Below are 16,485 nucleotides of genomic sequence, written 5' to 3'. Positions count from 1 at the left end.
AAAAGCAAAGTTGAAGGACGTGACTAGGCAATGTTGTTCTCAGTTTCATTTGTCTTCCTTGCTAGACCACTTAACACAAAGTTAGAGATGACCTTGCCCACCATTTATTTCTCAGTGTTTAGCACAGGGGCATTTAAATACTTGGAGAATTAAGTGAATGTGAAAAATAGGTTTAAGCAGTAAAATATGAAATAGAACTGCATAAGTGAAAAATAACTTTCATGTTTGGGCTTAGTTATTGTCAGTTTTATTTGAAGATATTTTAGTATAATCTTATGTAAATGAGTCAAAGACTTGTATATGGAGCCTTCTTTAAATTTATATATTTTTCTTTTGCTGTTTGAAGTTATTTGTGAATTCTGGTTAGTCACGTTATTACTTTTTCTTTAGTTAGACTTCATAGTCTAACCTTCAGCTTAGCCAGTCAGAAATTGAATTTACCATTTGAAGTGTGGAATGCCACCATTTATTAGACTGACTCCAAAGCCATTATGCTATACCATCTTCCATAGTTGAATGAATAATGTATTTTGTATTAAGATATAAAACTTGAAAAGGCCTGGTCATTTGTTTCTTATGTGAAAAATTCATATTCACTTAAGTGAAAAATCCACTTACTATATTAAATGGAACTATCTTCTGTTTTTGAGGCAGATCCCAAAAGAGCTGCCATAGTCAGTGTGCAGAGAGTGCTTATGGGGGCGCCTGGTGGCTCAGTCATTAAGCATCTGCCTTCAGTTCAGGTCATGGTCCCAGGGTCCTGGGATCGAGCCCCGCATTGGGCTCACTGCTCAGCAGGAAGCCTGCTTCTCCCTCTCCCACTCCCCCTGCTTGTGTCCCCTCTGTCACTGTCTCTCTGTCAAATAAATAAAATAAAATCTTTAAAAATAAAAATAGAGGGCGCCTGGGTGGCTCAGTTGGTTAAGCGACTGCCTTCGGCTCAGGTCATGATCCTGGAGTCCCTGGATCGAGTCCCGCATCGGGCTTCTCTGCTCGGCAGGGAGCCTGCTTCTCCCTCTGACCCTCCCCCATCTCATGTGCTCTCTGTCTCTCTCATTCTCTCTGTCTCAAATAAATAAATAAAATCTTTAAAAAAAAATAAAAATAGAAATAGAAAAACAAAGAGTGCTTATGTCCTAAAGAGCGTGGTGTTCAAAGGACAAATGCAGCTGAGAGGCCTTTGAATATGAAGGTATGGCTGTGGTATAATAAAGTTTTTGTTATCCTAACCAAAGTGTTCATCTGATTTTAGGCCAGTAGTTTCAAATATTGGTTAATAACCACAGGAAACGTAGTAGTTTGACTTCTCACCTTGACCCCCTTCCAGTAATGCAGTGCAGCTTGGCCCTACTGCCATGTTGGCCCCTGCCCACTTCATGTGGGTATCTGTAGCTTCAAACTGTTTTGCATATAAGTAGACTAAACTGCGTGATTGCCAGAAGGACAGAAACGAAGAATCAAGAATTCGATAACTCTTCTTGTAAAAATGGACTAGTTGGGGCTAAGCCCAGTTGAAAACTGATTTTCACCTTGATTCCTAGGGTATTTTTAGCTAGGAGGAAAATTGGGGGTGGTGAGAATGGTTTTGTTTTCTGAGTATTTTTATTAACATTTGCCTAATTGTACTACTGGAATTACCTTTTTTCCTCTTAAAAAAAAACCCCACTAGTTTATTGTGCCTTCTCCCCTTAATACAACGATCTGATTTTTTTTTTTTTTGCTTTAAATCAATTGTAGAATATAATTATTAGCATGCTAGGATTTAAATTAGTCTAGATTGTTAATAGTTTTAAACAAAATTATACAGGATGAAATTTTATCTGTTGGTATGGTCTGTAAATATTTTATTAGCTAAAAATCACTTTAAGGAAATTAATAAAAGGTTTACTCTTCAGATCTGTAATTCTCATAAACCTATCTACCACTGTCTTTATTTAGTTTTTTTTTTTTTTTTAAAGATTTTATTTATTTATTTGAGAGAGAGAGTGAGAGAGAGAGAGCACAAGAGGGGGGAGCAGGAGAGGGAGAAGCAGACTCCCTGCCGAGCAGGTAGCCTGATGCGGGACTCGATCCCGGGACTCCAGGATCATGACCTGAGCCGAAGGCAGTCGCTTAACCAACTGAGCCACCCAGGGGCCCTTTATTTAGTTTTTTTAAAGATTGATTTACTTGAGGGAGAGGGTGAGGGAGACAAGAATCTCCAGCAGGCCCCCTGCTGAGTGGGGAGCCTGGTGGGGAGCTGGATCTCACAACCCTGAGATCATGACCTGAGCCAAAACCAGAGTGTGACGCTTACCGACTGTGCCACTTAGGCGCCCCATACCACTGTCTTAACTTTAATTAGGAACAATAAAACTTTGACTTTGAACAACTTGTTACCTGTTGTGAGGTTTTGCTTAAATTGTGTTCTTCTAAATGAAGTTGATTTTGTTCTGCTTTCTCGGTTATGGACTCTGGTAGTGTCTCTTAACATGATTGGTTTTTGCTTGAGTCATAATCCTCCAAGAGTCCCAAAAGTTTATCTCTTGTGTTCTTTCCATTCTAATGACTACCTTGAAAATGGAAAGTTTGTCAACTTAGTAGAAAAAGCTTGTTATGAGCTCTCATGCTTTCATATTCACTGAAGCATGTGGTCTTTATCAGCATGTAAACAGCACTGTGCGGGGGAGGCACATACTCAAAATGTGTCCTTAAGTAATAAACCCAACACTAACTTCACTTTTTAAGTATTGCTATCCAAAGCATTCTGCTTTTTAAAAGATTTTTTTTTTTTTAAAGATTTTATTTATTTGACAGAGACAGCGAGAGCAGGAACACAAACAGGGGGAGTGGGAGAGGGAGAAGCAGGCTTCCCGCCGAGGAGGGAGCCGGATGTGGGACTCCATCCTAGGACCCTGGGATCATGACCTGAGCCGAAGGCAGCCACTTAACGACTGAGCCACCCAGGCGCCCTAGCGCATTCTGCTTTTAAACCACAAATTTATGAGCCTACTGCAGTTCAACTATTGTACTCTGGTAATAATTGGGTATTAGGCTGTAGTATGCTGTTAAGAAGTGAAGATTTTTTCAGTCTTGTAAATATTGTTATTGTGACTGTTTCTTTTCTTCCAAAGTCTCTTTTGGAAAAGTTTTTGATCCCCAATGCTTCACAAGCAGAGAGCAAAGTCTTCTATTTGAAAATGAAAGGAGACTACTACCGTTACTTGGCCGAGGTTGCTGCTGGTGATGACAAGAAAGGTAAACTGTTTTTAAACGTGTTTGTTGAACTTGTATAAAATAACACAGTATGGAAGTAGTCTCTCTGAAAGGTAAACAGTTGTACGTTTACAATTAAACATAATTGCTTAGAGCTCTAAATGAAGAGCAGTAATTAACTTTTTTCTTTTTTGGAGGGGTAGGAGGGGCAGAGGGCGAGGGAGAGAGAGAATCTTAAGCAGGCTCCACGCTGGGCTCAATCTCACAACCCTGAGATCATGACCTGAGCCAAAGTCAAGAGTCAGAGGCTTAGCCGACTGAGCCACCCATGTGCTCCAGTAATTAATTTTTTTTAAGTCCTGAGAATGTATACCTACTGCCTAATACTGGTGTTCTAAAATGCATGCTTGTTGAAAAGCCAATTTTGTGCATAGGAATGTTTCCTCACAATTTTTTTTTTTAAGATTTTATTTATCATGACCTGAGCCGAAGGCAGACGCTTAACAACTGAGCCACCCAGGCGCCCCGTTTCCTCACAATTTTAAGCGATAGTGATCACAGCGTAACTATAGAGCAGTGAAAACTAGTTATTAATTGAGATGATTGCAAGAGTTGTATTGACAGTGACCAATGGTTAGTGTGGTGGTGTTCCTTCAAGAAGCCTTTTTTTTTTTTTTTTTTTTTTTTAATTTAAGATCCTCATTCAGTCAAGGTTGCTACAACTTAGTATTTCAGAGCATACCATTGGATATTAAAGGTCTGGCTTGAGGGGTGAAGATGAAGTGCAAACTTTGTCGATACGTTTTGGCATGTTTTATTTTCCAGGGATTGTGGATCAGTCACAACAAGCATACCAAGAAGCTTTTGAAATCAGCAAAAAGGAAATGCAACCAACACATCCTATTAGATTGGGTCTGGCCCTTAACTTCTCTGTGTTCTATTACGAAATTCTGAACTCCCCGGAGAAAGCTTGCTCTCTTGCAAAGACAGTACGTATTTTACCTGTTTTGTGGAAATTTAATAATCCTTATTATTTGAGCACTGAAATGTCCTTCTTTCATCATAGGCTTTTGATGAAGCCATTGCTGAACTTGATACATTAAGTGAAGAGTCCTACAAAGACAGCACGCTAATAATGCAATTACTGAGAGACAACTTGACAGTAAGTACATGACAGCGTCATGAATGGCCAGTGTGGTTGAAATTATATTCTATAGATTATTACAAGGAATATTTCTGGTCTCTTTATTGAATATAAAATTGTATCAGCTATTAAAGCTATGAAGAAAAACTGCCTTATAGAAACTAAGATTAGATCAAGGACCAAAAATGTATACTTTAGTTAGTTACATATCTATTGTTAGAGTTTTAGTTCTTAAAATAATTTTGTAAGCCCTGGTTTTGGACTTTCAATCACATAGGCTGTTTTATTTTCCAGTTCAATTTGGGTGTTTCCATTTGTTCCATTTTAGTCACAATAGTTTTTATTATCAAAATTTTACAAGTTCTCTTCATGTTTAAATTCCATTAAAAATGGTTTTCTTGGGGCACCTGGGTGGCTCAGTCAGTTAAGCGTCTGCCTTTGGCTCAGGTCATGATCCCTGGGGTCCTGGGATCAAGCCCCATGTCATGTTCCTTGCTCAGCAGTGAGCCTGCTTCTCCTCCTCCCCATTCTACTCTCTCTGTCTCTCACTCATTCTCTATCTCAAATAAATAAATAAAACCTTTTTTAAAAAAATAGTTTTCTTGACGATAAAGTTGCTTCCATATTTATACAGCTATGGTACTCCATCAGTAACTTCAGTTAAAAAATTTCATATACCTTACGGAATTCAAATGGAAATCTATTTTGCCTAGCTAGCTAGCCTCTTAAAATAAACAAGACTTGTTATGGAATGTCATGCTTATCCTTAGCATACTCCAGACTCAGAAAAAAGAACTGTAATGCTATTATCACATTGAAAAAACCTACAGTAATTCCTTAATAATGTTTAATATCTAAACAGTACTCATTCAAGTTGTTTCTTTTTTAAATTGTCTTTAATAAACAGTTTTTTATTTGAATTGGGATCCAAATAAAGTCTACACCTTGCAAAGTGGTTGATATGTCTCTTTAGTCCCATAGGTTTCCCCATTCTCCTTCAGATAAATACTGATTTTGAAGTTTTGAATCTTGGGTGAAAAAATTATCAAGTACCTGCTATGCCAGGTAATGAGAGCTAGGAGTGAACAGTTGCAGTGCAGAGCCTGAGGACTGTATATCCTTTTATACATTTCACTTCCAGCTTTATTCTAATTCACTGCCAATTTTCTGAACCAGGTCTATATTCTGGTGGTGTTAATCATCATCAAAGAGTTTTTTGAACCACATTGTATACTTTGTTATTATTAAACACTTAAAATTATTTTAGAAAGTGTAACTGGGGGCTACTTACAAATTTGTGGGATTTTTATTTTCGTCAAGAGAATAACCTGTAGTTTCTTAAAGAATGAATTTTTTATGTCAAAGGAAAGAAGCACTTTGTTAGGTATTTTTAATATTAAGAATTTTCCTATTTTCTGATTTGAAGTGATGAGATGGTTGTCATTCCTAAAAGGTAAAAATTGAGACCTACTTGCTGTTACATTGTCATCACTTTGGCCTGGCTTGAAATACATACTTCCAGCTGATTTGGTTATTATTATAGCATGAAAGAGCATACTCCCAACAACTGAAAAGAGAACCAAGGATTGCATTCCGATTCTGTTACTAATTACTGTGTGTCTTCTCTGAGCCTTAGTAATATCACCTGTTATCATTATAGGTTGATTGGATCATTTATCTGTTAAGAAATTTTGCCAAAACTACCTAGTATTTGAGATTGGATGTGATTGACTAAATTGCCAACACATAACCCTGGTAGAAAAATGTATCAACTTTTTCAGGTGTTTATGGAAAATTTGAGAATCCTAGAAGGTTAAAACTGGGAAGAGATGTTAGAAGATAATTTCATCTTACAAAACCCGTTTAACAGGAACACACAGACTTCCAGAGGTCATTTAGCTTAATATGACCTTGGAAGAAATCTCCTTTCCAGGGCAGAGATCTATTTGGTTAATAAATAAAGCTAATGGGGGCGCCTGGGTGGTTCAGCTGGTTAAGCGACTGCCTTCGGCTCAGGTCATGATCCTGGAGTCCCTGGATCAAGTCCCGCATTGGGCTCCCTGCTCAGCAAGGGGTCTACTTCTCCCTCTGACCCTCCCCCCTCTCATGTGCTCTCTCTCATTCTCTCTCTCTCAAATAAATAAAATCTTTAAAAAATAAATAAATAAATAAAGCTAATGGATGATTTGGGAGTTAGAAAAGTATTACTGCATTTTTTTCCTTCATTTTTCATTGTATAAGCAGTCCTTTTATAAAAAATTACATCTAAAAGTCATTATGGACTGTTAAGACTTGTAAAATATACTAATTTTTGAAGAAGCTGAAATAATTTTGAGATTTTTTTTAACCTGCAAAATTAACATTAATGAAAAAAATTAATAGAATCCATAGTCTTAACACTATGGGACAATTCAGTTTTTACCTCTTAGAAGATTGGGTTCTGACCATACCGTTTTCTGTTCAAGTATTTATTTTGAATGCTATGGATTCAAAAGGTATGTTTTTCTAAGCTAAAAACATTAGAAAAGCTAAATTTGTAATTTAATTCAGACTTGATATTCTCACTCTTAAATTTCATGGAGTGTGAGATTCTCTTTGCAGTGGGAGTCTTATGTTGTACGAAAGAAATCAACCTGAGCTTGAACTTGGGTTTGAATTAAGATGATTCTCGTTTAGGTACACTAAACTTAAACATCTGTCTCTCATATTGGGGCTATTCAGAGCAGTTTGATATTCTCATTTTTGTAGCACTTCTGTATTTTTTATTTTGCTTTCTCTTCTATGATAACCAAGAGTTTCTTGTTATCTGACTTTATTTGAAGACAACTTGCTTTGTACTTAGAGTGTTGACACAGAAAGGTTAGGGAGAAAATGAGGGTGTTTTGTATCTTGAAGCTGTCTTCATTGCTGTAATCTTTTAAAGCTTTCAGCAAAAGCTGTGGTTATATTCTGGTAACTATGACAAATTTATTAAGATTTTTTTCAAACTAAAACATGCTGAAAAATCTTTCCTTCTTTTGCCAGTTGTGGACATCGGACACCCAAGGAGACGAAGCTGAAGCAGGAGAAGGAGGGGAAAATTAACCGGCCTTCCAACTTTTGTCTGCCTCATTCTAAAATTTACATAGTAGACCATTTGTCATCCATGCTGTCCCACAAATAGTTTTTTGTTTACGATTTATGACAGGTTTATGTTACTTCTATTTGAATTTCTATATTTCCCATGTGGTTTTTATGTTGAATATTAGGGGAGTAGAGCCAGTTAACATTTAGGGAGTTATCTGTTTTCATCTTGAGGTGGCCAATATGGGGATGTGGAATTTTTATACTAGTTATAAATGTTTGGCATAGTACTTTTGGTACATTGTGGCTTCACAAGGGCCAGTGTTAAAACTGCTTCCATGTCTAAGCAAAGAAAACTGCCTACATACTGGTTTGTCCTGGTGGGGAATAAAAGGGATAATTGGTTCCAGATACAGGTGTAGTTTTTGTGGGTACTTTAAGGTTTGGAGCACTTACAAGGCTGTAGTAGAAATGGGTATTCTGTAGATAGTACATATTGAACCATGAGTATCTGTGGAATACTCTCAATGTGCACACCTTTGACTACAGTTGCAGAAGTGTTCCTTTAATTGTGACCCAATTTACTCTGGATAAGGGCAGAAACGGTTCACATTCCATTATTTGTAAAGTTACCTGCTGTTTGCTTTCATTATTTTTGCTACACTCCTTTTATTTGTATTTAAATGTTTTAGGCAACCTAAGAACAAATGTACAAGTAAAGACGCAGTAAAAATGAATTGCTTGATATCCATTACTTTATGTATATCAAGTACAGCAGCAAAATAAAAATCCCATGTATTTAACTTTTTTTAGGGTTTTTTTTGTTTTGTTTTTTGTTTTGGGGTTTTTTTTTTGCTTTTGTGATTTTTTTTTTTTTTTTTTTTGATACTTGCCTAACATGCATGTGCTGTAAAAATAGTTAACAGGGAAATAACTTGAGATGATGGCTAGCTTTGTTTAATGTCTTATGAAATTTTCATGAACAATCCAAGCATAATTGTTAAGAACACGTGTATTAAGTTCATGTAAGTGGAATAAAAGTTTTATGAATGGACTTTTCAACTACTTTCTCTACAGCTTTTCATGTAAATTAGTCTTCTGGTTCTGAAACTTCTCTAAATTGTACATTTTTGGAAATTTATTCCTTATTCCCTCTTGGCAGCTAATGGGCTTTTACCAAGTTTAAATACAAAGTTTATCGTAACAAAATACTACTAATATAACTACTACTGTTCCCAACCATGTCCCATATTCCTCCCCTCCCCTGGGTGGGGGGAGAAAGTTTTGTATTTTGTTTGTTTGGTTTTGGGGGTTTTTTTTTTGGTTTGTTTGTTTTTTTTTTTTTTCAGAGACGGGATTGATTGGAAAAAAGTAATGTGTTCCATTTAAAATTTTGGTATACGGCATTTTCTAACTTAGGAAGCCACCATGTTCTTGGCCCATCATGACATTGGGTAGCATTAAGTTTTGTGCTTCCAAATCACTTTTGTTTTTAAGAATTTCTTGATATTGTTATAGCCTGCCTTCAATTTTGATCCTTTATTCTATTTGTCAGGTGCACAGGATTACCTTTTTTAGCCTTCCGTCTTGTCACCAACCATTCCTACTTGGTGGCCGTGTACTTGGAAAAAAGGCCGCATGATCTTTCTGGCTCCACTCAGTGTCTAAGGATACCTTGCTTCCTTTGCTTGCATCCCACAAACTATTTCCCTCATCCTATTTACTGCAGCAAATCTCTCCTTAGTTGATGAGATTGTGTTTATCTCCTTGTAAGCCCTACCTATCCTGAATGGTCTGTCATTGTCTGCCTTTAAAATCCTTCCTCTTTCTCTCTTTAAATAATGATGGGGCTAAGTTATACCCAAAGCTCACCCTCAGACTATTTTCCTCAGTACCTTGCAGAAAACACCAAACAAAAATATCATTTTAAAAGAGGTGTATTTTTTTTTTCTTTTAGAATGTAAGCTCCTCAAGAGCAGGGACAATGTTTTCTGTATGTTCTATTGTGCCTAGTACACTGTAAATGCTCAATAAATATTGATGACGGGAGGCAGTGAGTCTTGATGATAAGGGTGAGAAACGGAAATCCCAAATAACTGTTTTGTTGCTTGTTTTATTATGACCTCAGATTAAATTGGGAAATACCAGCCCTTTGGCACAGTTGTCCCAAATACTACATTCAAATAAAAGTGCAATGGAGGCCTTGGGGTCTTTCTTTCAAGGCGAAAAGATCTCTTATGCATTGGGGCAAAATAATCATCTTCATGGCTCTTTTTTTAAACTGATTTCTCCTGAGCCCCAGGCCAAGGACATGAAGTAATCGTTTATAGCTAAGGAGCATTAAACTAGACTTGAGGAGATGGATTTCATTCAAGTATAAATAAAAACTAAAGCTTGTCACATTTGCCTATTTATGTGCATTAGTCTTCTAAACTAGTTTGATTCTGAAATAAATTGTGATAATACTTAATATTAGCTGTTAATGTTTCTACGTACTAGTGCCCAATAGATGAAGGAAGATTCCAACCTGAGATTTTTTTGCCTTGGGATTTGAATAATAAATTTTTATGACATTTCTTTAATTGTCCCAAATCCAGGCTTCACGTCTGTTTTTGTCACTATAACATTGATATTTCCAGGAAATTGGAGAAAACAACGTATTTTCTGTGTGTGGAGTATTGGGATTGTTAAAAAAAAAAAAATGTCTGCGTCACAGTTGCCCTTTTGAGAGAGGAGCCGCATTGAGATCAGTTGAAAGGATGGACTTGGCTACAGCTCTTACCTATGGTCCTAGCTTTTCCATTTAATAGTTCTGCTATTACGTCATGCTCTAAAGATCATAGAAATGGTGAGGGGGGAGTATAAGAGAAAAAGAATGTCAAGTAGTTTAACTAGAGGGCCTCCAATTTTTTTCCTTCCTGTCTTCCCTACAAAATAGTCACCAATCCTGCCATGGCCCAAAACATACTTAAAACTAATAATGGCCAGTTTGGAATCTGCAGTCTTCAATTATTTGTGGTTAAACCTGCATTTGAGAGTGAAACTTCGATTGAATAATTGAACTCTTACCAACAGTGAAAAGCCTCTGGGTGCAAATCGAAGAATTTTGGAGACTTTTCCAGCAGTGGCAGTTATCATTGAAACAGTTTCATATCTACATTAGGGGAGAACAGCACTTCATTTGGATGCAAGTACATTAATCACTGCATGAGAGTCTATACAGTGTGTTAGGAACTTCCTCCTGACTGGTGCTGTGTACTGAGAAGATAGTCTTACAAAACATTCCTGCAGAGAAAGATCAAGGAACCATAAATTGCTTTATTTTGTTGTATGTAGGAAAATAAGTGGTGGAATTGAAACCTCTATAGTTTTAAGGGGGTCTCTGAAACTGGGCGTTTGGAAGATGGCTAGACGTGGGTCTTTTTCTAAATGTGAAATTAATGTCAATAAAGTACTCTTCCCTTTAGTGCCGCTTACAGCAGTCACAGTGTTACTGGTTAATTCTAGCTCTCCCTTTAGACTAAAGGCCTAAAATTAAAGATATGCTGGGTCTGTATAGGTATTTCTTTTAAGAAACTTCACAGTGGCCTCTAAGGAAAATGGTACTCTTGAATGACAAAATACGGTATTCAAGATCTCATCACAGTAGATCTGCTTTAAGAATTTGAAAAGCATAAAATTGCTGAGTACATCAAAATCTGATCATGCTACTCAACCTGGATTCTTCGAAGTCTATTTTATATATGATTGTCAGCCCCGAAGTGTTAAAGAACTTGGAAGTTACTGAAGTAGCAAGACTTGATAGGCTAACTTTGGGGAGACATCTGTATCTGCCCTATATCATTACCGTAATTAGTTTATAAGAATGACTCTCCTGGACAAGCAAACATATGTGTCTTTTGGGTATAGAAACCAAGTTGAAAGTGGATATATTTGGGCACAGCTATTACCGACCCTAGGTAATGCCAGAGACTCAGTTGATAATGAGTACCTTTTTTCTGTATTTGAGCTCATTCTATGAAATTTCTGAAAGCCCAAACTTAACCAAATGTTCTTAAAAGACTTAAGTATTAATTTCCAATTCCTTAGAAGCCATCAGTATTTTAAGTAGGTGCTTGACATTTTTTGTTACTGGATGTTGGTTTGGGCCAGCCATTTTTCTGAATGTTTAAGAAGGGCTTCTCAGATTTATGTTTGAGTCAAGACTTAGCAGAATGAATGGGATCCAGATGGAGGCAGCATGTGCAAAGGCATCAAGTTACGAGAACTTGAAAGACTTCCGTGCACTCAAAAGTGAGGGACTCTGTAGAAAGAAGAAATAGGCTCCCATGTGCTGTAATGATTGAGTGTCCATGCTGCCAAAGTCTGTAGGGGAACACATAATATTTGGCAAAACAAAGGTGTGTAAGATTACATTTTGAGTCAAAAAAAAGGATATTTCTAAAACAACTATGGTCTGCAAAACAAGTTTGTGGATCTCCTTGGCAGATGATTCCCAAAGCAAGGAAATTAAGGGTAAAGTTTACCTGTCCTAATAGGTTCTCCACATTAATGACTGATTTAGTTTGGGAGCGGGTACTATGTTAGAACTTCAACTGTGTTGAGAGAAAAGTAACGATTTTGAGTATTTTAAGAAAATGCCATTTGCACTTTTAAATCATGCCATGCACAAAAATCAAATACAGAAGAATGAAAGAGTTAAACTCTGATGTTCATAAGATGTAGGTGATACAAAGTTTGTGAGGAAACATCTCTTAAAATGGACACAGGAACCCTAACTAGGAAAATTATACGTAAACTCAGACTCAGTATATGAGCCTTAATATAAATCCAACTACATAAAAATTTAGATAACTGGAAGTGAAAAGTAACACATATAACGTAAAAAATTGGTATACATATATAAACAATAGGAAAGTGGGCAAAGGTTTTGAACAGGCATTTTTGTGGAGGAGGAAATACATGACCAGTAGATATATGAAGAGAGGTTTAACCAGGGGAATGCAAACCAGGACCACAATGAGATACCACCATTTTACCCCCACATAATGTAATTTGGAAGTCTGGTCATACCAAATGTTGGAGATGATGTGGTTTGAGACCTCCCAGTACTGATGGGAGTTTATTACATCCCTTTGGAAAATAATTTGGCATTATCTCAAAGTTGACATTCACATCCCTACAGTTGAGCATTTCTCTCCTGGGTGTATCTCCTGGAACACTTGCATTGCACACCAGGAAATTCACAGCTGCACTATTTAAGCAAAAAAAAATGAGACAATCCAAATGTCCATTGAAAGAACGGATAGAGTTATTTTACCCAACGACATAATCTTCATTTATGAAAATGAAACTATTACCCAGTTAGTTGGTAACATGATTTTAATAATATTTAGTGAAAAACATAATACAGTATGATATCCTTATAAAAATGAACAAAATGTCTTGCTTAAGCATACATATACATGATAAAACTTTTCTTTCCTCTACCATGGATATTCCTGAGAAAATTTAGAATAGAGTTTACCTATGGAGAAGCAGGGAGACAGGCTAGGACAGAAGGACATCGGTAAATATAAGTTACTAGGTAATGTGACCATCGTGGGAATGGGATGGTGAGTTCACAAATACTCATTAGAAAGCAATCCATTCAAGAATAGGGATAAAACAAGGATTATGTTTAATCCAGCTCTAGGCACTAGAGGCCACAAAGGAAAAGAACTAAAGCGGAACAGTAGAGTGGGCCAGTAAATTCAGTAGTCAAAGGCTTGCTTGATGGTAATAAGATTAGCAGAGAAAATATGAAAAGTAATCACCAAGTTTGATGAAACAGCACACAAGATGGTTAATTGCTGTCCTAGTCGTTACACCCTAAAATTGTCCTGCTGTCCTTTCTGTTTGACTCTGGAGGAGCAGGGAGCAAGAACTGGAGATTTAGTCAGAGGAAGGACAGCTGGGAAGACATTATGAGGAAACACTGCAACTAGTGAAAAGTCCAGGTCTCCAAAATGAAGGAGCAAGGAAGTCTGTAAGAACTTTTGGTAACACATAGCCTGTCTCTGTCGGGCCTGAAGAATTTTTTGTTCTACCAGCCATACCACTTCAGTGAATTCAGACTGTCTGAAGGTTCCGCACTTCTCAACCTTTAGAGGAAATGCACTGCATTCAGTCCTGAATCCCTGAGGCATCTGTCACACCCCTGAATAGCCAAGGCAAGATTTTCACTATTTTTTCTCATACTCCTCTGGGATTCTTCAAAAGTTTAACTGGTTTCTGTAGGAAAAGTCTACTGACGAGAGTTGAAGGTACGGAATCTATAATCCTTAAATAGTACTAGATAAAATATATGGTTGTTGGTTCTTTATTTTTTTCTTTCCCAGGATTTGTCTTTCTTTCTTTCCCAGAAAGTCTTTTTAGAGACCTTAGTCCATTCTTGGAGAACTTAATAAGGGGTCAGAGTTGAGCCAAAAACTTTGGAAATGGAAGAATTTGGAGAAAGCTTTGGAGTGCTGGGCATTCCTCTGCACCATTACCTGACTGCTCAGTGAAGGAGGGGACGGTGTTCCAATGGGGATACTTCACAGATTATTCCAGAATCTAATCCATGTGGCACATAGTGACAATAGTTAGGCTCATTGGGCATTCTCCAGTCAAAGGATGGTGTCTAGCTGGCTTTGCCAACGGCAGAGTAGGGAGAGGTAACTGCATTAGGAATGGCCTGCTCTCTCAAGGTTTGTGGAGGCAGAGAATGTGGACGTGTTTCCAGTCGGCGAGGGGCAAGACTAGAAATTTCTGCAGTGCAGAATGCAACTCGGGTTGGTTTTAAACCAATGAAAATGTTGAACGTGTCCTCCATTTTCTTGAGAAGCTATTGTTCTTTAGTAGCATCAGTAATGGGACAAAGAGATATCATGTGCCTCCTTTTGCAATGCCCTAAGGACCTGACATCACTTCAGTAGGATTCCTGGAAAAAGTGCATAACCAGAAACTAATGGGAAGACATCAGGATAAAACAAAACAGGGACATTCTACAAATCAATTGGTCATGAGATTCAAAACTGAGAAATCGTTCCAGATTAAGGAGACTAAGGAGACATAGCAATTACAAGCAACTGAAGATCCAGTTCCCAAGACCTTATTTCCAGAATCAAGTTTGTTTTGTATTTTAACAGTTACTTGGTTTTTAATATTAAAAAAATGTCATAGGGATATTGATAACAGTAGTATCCCTTTGAGTTCTTGGTTGATTTGGAAAGGACTTTAGTGATAAATGCCCTTGGCTTCTAGTCCAAGGTCAGTTTTATTGTAAGTGTCCATCGGGATTGGTGGGCCCTGCTCTTGTTCACATGGAGGCATGAAATTGTGGCCTTTTCTGCTCCCTGACCTCCACTGGGATCTGTTTTGCTCCTTTTGACTTACAACTGGAGTGTTGTATCTATCGAGTATTTGCCATAGTTCTGATGCTCGTTTGTGGTCTCAGGATTCTGTTGTGACTTAGTCTTTGAAAATGTAGAGCTCGTCTCTAGGTGTGACCTGGTCAGGCTGGGACCAGAGCCACATTTACCTGGTGACAGCAGTGATACAAATGAAACTTCTAGGGCCCGTGTGTGTGTGTGTGTGTGTGTGTGTGTGTGACAGAGGGAAGAAGATAGTAGACCCAGTGGAAATTTGCCAGCCCTGATTTGGAAAAAGCAGTCTCAGGTGTGGGGAGAAGCAATATCCATCTGTTCCCACACTGACAATGAATCGTAGAGTTGTAAGGAATAAAAACTCTAGAACAGTAGTTCCTAAACTTGGCTGCCCATTAGAATCACCCCAGTATTACTCAAGACCTTCTACTTATCAGTATCTGGGGTAGGACCCAGGTATCATTCTTTTAAGCTCCCATGTGTATAAATTATAAGTGAAAAAAACAGCCTTTGAAAAGAATCTATTATCTGGTGTTGAGCCTTCGTCCTGGGCCACTGGGGAGATCAGGCCTCAGCCCACCTTCCACTGGTTGCTTGTGAGTTTGCCCAAGTGACAACTTTCTTGCTAATGAGCTCAGTTTTCTCATCTGTTAAAAGGATTCTAACCATGGGCTTTGGAATCAGACATCCTCCCAGAAGAGGAAGGGGATTTGTAAGAAGCTGGGATTCCACAGATAGGGCTGGGCGGCTGTTTTCAGCCGCTGTTGTCCTTCAGGTGTACAAGCTGAAGACATAAAAAAAAAGAGAAAAAAGTCATTGCTTATTCATGTCATCTCTCTAGAACTGCAGAATACAATGTTTTCCCCATCAAAGACTCTTAGCCTGGAAGAAAGAAAAAAACGATCTACTGTGGATTTATCTGCCAAAGTCCAGAGGAACTGTTACTAGATTTTCATACTAAAAACGGAACAGGGAAAAAGTACAGAAGGCTCTTCTCTCCTTCTCACATTTAACACACCTGCCTCATGAGAAAGTGATGTGACACCTTTTACACAGGCACACTTTCACAGAGTTAGCAATCCCACAAATCAAATTCCTTCTAAGACATCACAGCAGACTTTAAAAATTCAGGATTACCTTACGTGCCTGTTTGCTGGCCCTTTAACATCACTATTACAGTAATCCTTTACACTTGTGTGGCATTTTGAAATCTTAAACCATTTTTACAATCGGGAAATTCTCATTACCACCTTATGAGGTTAATGGGGCTGATAATAGTTTCCCCATCTTGACACTGAAAAAACTGTTTAGATGAATTAACCTGCTTGCTCCAAATCCAACGTCCCGGCTGGCCAAGCAGAGCTGGAGCCTGGGTTTGGAGGGGAAGAGCAGGCCAGGTGAAGGGGAATGCATGAAGGGACAATCGGGGAGGGGAATGTGGGAGGCATGTCTGTGGAAACCAAGGTTCATGCATGGAAGCCAAGGGCAGGCAATAGGCATGGAGAGGCAGGCGGGAGCCCCAGAAGATGCGTAGGGCCCTGGATTTTCCAACAGGGATGATGAATATCCTCCAGCTCCAGGGAGCTTGTTGTGGAGCATCGGGGGAGAAGGACAGCGTGTATTTCAGGCACTCCTTGCTGGGGTTCCTTCCTATGGGGCCATGAGGCGTGAGCT

The 16,485-nt window shown here is 38.1% G+C and overlaps 1 protein-coding gene across 2 annotated transcripts in view; it reads left to right on the top strand.

Annotated features, from left to right (window-relative positions):
• YWHAZ (tyrosine 3-monooxygenase/tryptophan 5-monooxygenase activation protein zeta) overlaps window positions 1–10,865 on the top strand; it is a 33,603-nt gene extending 22,738 nt beyond the window's left edge. For both annotated transcript variants that reach the window (XM_035011650.1, XM_035011651.1), the window contains exons 3-6: window positions 3,114–3,237; window positions 4,021–4,184; window positions 4,262–4,357; window positions 7,364–10,865. In XM_035011650.1, the coding sequence (XP_034867541.1) occupies window positions 3,114–3,237; window positions 4,021–4,184; window positions 4,262–4,357; window positions 7,364–7,423 (444 nt within the window). In that variant the 3' untranslated portion in view covers window positions 7,424–10,865. The remainder of the gene's footprint in view (window positions 1–3,113; window positions 3,238–4,020; window positions 4,185–4,261; window positions 4,358–7,363) is intronic.
• Window positions 10,866–16,485: the final 5,620 nt, after the last annotated feature.

The sequence above is a fragment of the Mirounga leonina genome, unplaced genomic scaffold (assembly GCF_011800145.1).
Source record: "Mirounga leonina isolate KUSES-001 unplaced genomic scaffold, KU_Mleo_1.0 Mir_165, whole genome shotgun sequence".
NCBI classification, from domain to species: domain Eukaryota; kingdom Metazoa; phylum Chordata; class Mammalia; order Carnivora; family Phocidae; genus Mirounga; species Mirounga leonina.
Note: the sequence above shows the minus strand (reverse complement) of the source record. Positions and strands in the feature narration are given on the sequence as shown.